This window comes from Apteryx rowi, unplaced genomic scaffold, assembly GCF_003343035.1.
Source record: "Apteryx rowi isolate R43461 unplaced genomic scaffold, aptRow1 scaffold_1206, whole genome shotgun sequence".
NCBI lineage: Eukaryota > Metazoa > Chordata > Aves > Apterygiformes > Apterygidae > Apteryx > Apteryx rowi.
The window spans coordinates 105,431-111,430 of NW_020447427.1; the positions used below are offsets into that span (position 1 = coordinate 105,431).

At 37.5% G+C, this 6,000-nt stretch overlaps 1 protein-coding gene across 5 annotated transcripts in view; it reads left to right on the top strand.

Annotated features, from left to right (window-relative positions):
- Positions 1-2,377, top strand: part of LOC112977930 (palladin-like) — a 107,779-nt gene extending 105,402 nt beyond the window's left edge. For all 5 annotated transcript variants that reach the window (XM_026090886.1, XM_026090896.1, XM_026090878.1 and 2 more), the window contains one exon: positions 1,314-2,377. In XM_026090886.1, the coding sequence (XP_025946671.1) occupies positions 1,314-1,660 (347 nt within the window). In that variant the 3' untranslated portion in view covers positions 1,661-2,377. The remainder of the gene's footprint in view (positions 1-1,313) is intronic.
- Positions 2,378-6,000: the final 3,623 nt, after the last annotated feature.

Below are 6,000 nucleotides of genomic sequence, written 5' to 3' on the forward strand. Positions count from 1 at the left end.
AACTATATGGATCCCTCTAAATCTGTTTCAAAAGTCCAGCTACTAGCTGAGAGAGGTAAGTACCCTCTCAGGCAGTAACAGCTGAACTGGCATTGTTTCTTTCTAGAGCATTACAGAGGTAGAGGATAGGGGTCTTCCAAAAAGAACATGTGGAAAATATAAAATAGCAAATAAAAGGTATTCCTCAAGCAGCTAGCATGCAAGACGGATGCTAATAAGCTAATAAGCTAATAATAACTAATAAGACTGATGATAAAACACTTCCTCCATGAGAAAAAAGGGAAAAAAAGAAAGGCTTATACAGTAATTCAGGCAAATAAATGGAAACCTTTGAGAAATGCATGAAACTGATTTTATTTACTTGTGTTACCTAAAATATATCTATCCCAGAGTTGTTACTCAAGAAATAAGCAGCTCAAGAAACCTTAATTGAATTCCATTCCAGTCAAGCAATTACAAAGCTGAAAACCTGGCTTTCCAGTGCTACAACCTGGCTTTCCAATGCTACTGTTGGTGCATATTATCATCCTAGGATAGTCTCACATCTCTGTCTCACTTGCATCATTTGTAAAATGGGAGACAGCTACCTGTCAATATTTATATCAATATATATAAATCATACTGTCAACCTCAGATGGTTCACATCACTGAAAGCAAACTGAATGCATTTATTGGCTTGTTTCCTAGTTTTTTATGCAAAATACATTTTTAAAAATGGCTGTCACAAGCCTTGGCATATTTTTGGGCATAAGGATTCTGGGGCTAGATGGCAGCAGAGGCAAAATGAAAACAGATGAAATTATGCTACCAAGGGTAGCATATGCTTTTTGTAAAGTAAAATACACGGAATGTTTAGTTTTGTAATACGTTTGCATACATGTTGTTGCTGAATGCAGTAACCCAGCTGCCATTGCAAGCGTGCCATATATACATAAATCTTTCAGCATTTGTAAATGATCTGTTCTTAAAAGATGTTGAGACTCCAGGAAGAGGAAATGCTGGTTTAGCTGTTGTTGCCCAATAGTATTTGACCCTCTCAATTAGTAGCTGGATTTCTGGATCAGATTTAGAGGAATCTGTAGGGTTCTTTTCTATTCCTTTTGAGGTGCAAGGAAAGTTAGAAATGAATAACCAGTCATGTATCTAATTTGGCATAAATTATCAACAGGAGCTCTAGAAAAAATATCTGCTTGATATAGCTACTGCATAGAAACAAAGAGATCTTACATTTAATGAGCTGAAAGTACAGTGTGCCTGTGCCCTGTACTTTGTGTACAACGTGTTGGAGAGACTTTCTTTTTGATTTGTTTTAGCCAACTCAGAAAGCTCTAGTCATGAATTGTTAACAAGAGAATCCAACAGTGATGATTTTCACCATTTCCCACCACTTCCTCCAGTTGAAATTAGCTCTCTTGAGCTTCCTCCTAAGAAACAGGCAGAGACTCACCAGGTAAACAACACTGAATTGAGACCTGGTGTGACAGCCCTTCAATTACAGCACGATGCATCTGAGGAAAAAACAAATGGTATCTACCCCAATCATGGAGTAAATGGAATGATTAACAGCAAACCAAACAGTGATAAATCCACCTCCTCTCCAGCTGTCTTGCTTTCACCCACAAAGGAGCCACCACCCGTGCTTGCCAAACCAAAGCTGTGAGTATTTTTTTTTTTAGTTCTTTTCCTAAACTTGTTGGCTGTTGAAAGCAAGTTTTCACCTGGAGCAACTGAGTGCTAGACAAATAATGGTCAATGATTGTGCCTGTTCCTTGAATAATATTCCTATTGCCGCTCCTTGTTGTTGCCATTTATATCCCAAAGAATGGAATATGAAAAAGAACTGTTGTGTGGTTTTTTTTTTAGTGTTGCATCAAATGAAAGTGTGTTGACTATACCAAATTGTATAGAAGTTTTAAGATAAAATCAGAAAAGAAATAAGTGTTAGTGACTGTTATTCTGCCTTTTTCTTTTTTCTTAGTCACGGAACCTAAATGTCATAGTGGGCTGAGATTCTTGCACACTATCTCTTTTTCAGCGCTGGCTAGCCATCTTTATTCTGAATGTTTTTGATTTGGTGTAGTCAGTGGATATTCACATGTGTAGTGCTTTTTTTGTTTCTTACATTATGTCTATATATAACATGCAACTGATTCTGCTGTCAGCTGGTTTGCAGTAGCTCTAAATCATTATAACTGAAAAACTGAAATTGAAAAACTCAAGGAGGGGAGAGAGAAATAAATGAAAAAATTGCAGTAACATTTTTACCTTATGACAGTGATAACACAATACTTACACAGTAGTGATCTTATGATGATTGTCAACTTACAGCTTGACTTTAGCACCGTCCAGACACCTTGTTTCCATCTCTCTCAAAGACTTTTTGCAGTATGACATATGAATTAAAATGTTTTTTTATTTCACTTGCATCCTTAATCAGAGGGGATTATTAATTGTAAAAAAGTGTCTAGAAAGAGGTATGGTCTTCAAGTTTAACTAGATCATTTGTTTAATTACTTGTTTTCGTAGGATAACTTGCAAAATATAAAAATACTGTTCTCTTTACCACCAGGTACCACATATTCCTGGCTTTAAAAACACAAAAATACATGCTTGAGACAGCAAGCCAGCAGGGCTTTTTCTTTCTGTTGCTTTGTCATTCTAAGCAGTCTGTGACAACTGCAGAGGAGTGGAAGAAGTGGGAAGACAGGGTGATGGAAGAATAGTATTTGGCAGTCATGGCATATGTGGGAGGGAGGTTGCTGAGGACTGTAACATGCAGACGATCATACACAGTGTAGASTGAGCTGGGTGGTCCTGTACCCAGCATTTTTGCAGCAGGGCCAGGTTGAGAAGAAAGGAGATAGCAGCTTCAGCAGGGTAATAAAGAGCAAGTTTCACCCCAGAGCTTTCCTTCCCAGAAGTGAGGTTGCCCTACAAAAAGAGACAGCTGTGGAATAACCTTCCCATTGTATAATCTTCATTGCTACTTGTGCAAGATTTTTTTGTTTTTAAACATAGAGTGATAAYTACTATGTGTAATGACTCATCAAAGATATTATGTTGAACTTTGTCTAGGGGATATAAACAAGAACTATTGAAATAGTGGTGACTAGCAAAAGATGGCAGTAGCTGTTAACCAAGTTGGAAATACTTCCAATTTGAGCTCCTTGTGCTTGAAGAGTATAATCTTTATCTGCAAGAAACAGACAAAGCAGTGGTATTAAAAGGAAGATGAGTGGCTCAGGCACGAGTTTTCAGACTGACATCATGACTTATTTGAGCCAAACTTTCAATGTGGACCATTCAGGTGCAAAGGAATCTGGATTTTTATTTGCAATTAGTCATTAATTCTTCTCTGGGTTAGGCAGCTTTCCTTATTTGAAGAAGAGGTGTTGGAGTGGCTAAGATAGATTCTGAAATTCAGGAGAGAGCATGTTCTCAATGCAGAACTTTGATTGCATGCTCCAGTCAAGGTGACAAACCCAGAACTTCATTATTTTTTGCTAGTATAGTGATATATTGCCATCAGATGGGGTGATAGGATACCTGTTTCAGCTCCTGTGATGTTATAGTTTACATATATCTTGTACTGTACTTTCAACAGTGCAGTACAAAACATATGATAAAGTTTAGCTGAAGAAGGTTAACTATTGCATTAGAAGATTACATTGTTTTAGTTTGCTTCACTAATGAATGAGTTCTTGGGAAGAGCAATATCCATTTTAGTGCAAATACTGGAAACCACCACTCCGCTGCAAAAAAAGTGGAAAAGAGAAAATAGCCACAGCATTGAACTTTTACCTTTGTTTTGTCTTTACCTGTGCTTGGATCTGGACTAGGTGTGTCCCAGGCTTAGCCAGTTCACTTACTCATTCTGTTTAAACCCAAGATTTTGATATAGCCACATTATTTCATTACTAATAGAAGATTACATCCCAAACCTAGAAACTCCTTTCTTTGCCATGAGATATTGGTTGCTTTGGGCGACCAGATTATCTGCAGTCTGTTCTGACCTCCGACATTCTGTGAGATTAAATTCATCCTCGTTGCCATGAAGTCAAAGCTGTAATTCAGTGAAAATCAATTTGATGAACAAAAGCCTGTATATAGTCAGCAAATAGATTTTTCTAGTCTAAGAGGAAGCCTGAGCCATTTCTTCAGAATCCAGATGTCCCAATATCATATGAAGATTTGCTAGCCTTTTATAATCTAGATGAAATTCTGTGCTCTACTTCTAGGATAGCAAGAAGCAAAGCTAAATTGTCTTTGTGGCACACTTTTACTCAGTGGTTTTTAAGTTCATCTTCCTTCTGACATGGAAGGAATCTCAATCTAATCCAAAGTCTTTTGGAATTTCTTCTCTCAGCTTCTCCCTGACTACCTATAGTCCACAGCTCCACTTCTATATGTAGCAGTGCCTTATTCGGGACTTGTGCGGGGATTATTCACAAAGTTAATTGCTGCTGTCTAGCAGAGTTTGCATTGTATAGAACCCCAGTGTCCTGAGGATGCAAACTGCAGCCGTAACCTTGCACTAATATGACTTGCAATAAACCATCCGGCAATCAGGGCAAGAAAGCAACTGATACCAGCATTCAGCAACGTGCAACAAAAAAAAAAGAGAGGCTTTTGTAAATGCAGAAGGAAAATGAACAAGATGAGACCTACTTTCACTTAATATTACTCTGTATGAGTATTGTGGTCAGTCTGAGGACTGCTTAGTAGCTCCCTACAAAAGCATGCTTCAGTTTGCCATAGGAGAAGCAGCATCTGATCACTGTTGAGAAAAGATTGTTTTCTTAGCGATTAGACTCTCATACATTTGTATAGCCCTCTCTCTTTTTCTTTGTTGTCAGGCAATTAATACCAAATTAACATTTTAAAGTAGATGAGAACTATCATTAAAACCCTAAGTTGTCACAGTGACTAGTGGAGCAACCTGACATGGAAGTGTGGTTTCTTTACTCAGACCTTGAATTCAGTTCACCTACCTGACTGCTTTGGACCGATCATGTAATTTTTTTCATCACTGTTCAATGATGCGTCCATTAGTGAGGAATTAAACACAACAGAAGTAAGAAAATAGAGCAGACTAGTGGAGAATGAAGATGAGAAACTCTTACCCCTTAGCAGATACTTTTCTTATGTCAGTTTTTCTATCTCAATTTCTTACTAGTTCACTCAGGATCTATTTCATGTGCATGGGACTAGAGCAATAAAACTCATTATGTAGAATGATTAATAGGTAGCCACAGTGATTTCTTTGGTCAACAGCACTTGATTTCTGATCTTCATTATGAAAATGTGGCGTTCTCTCAAACCCCTGTAGGTTGTGTTTCATTGTGAAAGAGATGAGTTGGGGAGTATGCATCAAAAACATAGCTAAAACATCCTTTTATGCAAAAGTTACAAGCTCGGGAAACTCGGAACTAAGGTCACTCTTAATAGGAATCCATACATACTGCACAGTGCTTGTCCACAGTACTTTAACAGCTTAATTCAGAAAGTATCTTTCAGTTACGATTTAGTAGACATTTCAGTATTTCTGGTTCCAGAGAAGGTTAATTAACTTCAAGACTAATTAGATTTTTCCTTTGCRACATCAGTACAGGACAGATTATGGTGATTTAGATGCCTCTTTCTTTATCTTGTCTTACTGTACTACGTTGGAATTTTCTTAACTACATCCTTACCTCTGATGGCTAAGTTTCTAAAACTTAGCTCTGGGATAACCTTAGTTCTATTGAAATTGTTTCTGTTACTGATACGCTCAGCATTGACACCATATGACTGTGATTTTGTGCAAAATTATCATAACAAAAAGTAGACCGTGGTGCTGCGTGATAGTTCTTGTGACATGTACTGTGTATAACTCAAATCAGGACTTCTTTATTTCAGTTTCTGAAGTTTAATTGCGAGCATAAAGAAGCCACAACACACTTAGCCAATTAAAACAGGCCTATGATGATTCTATGTTACCAAAGAAGTTTAAAGGAAGTT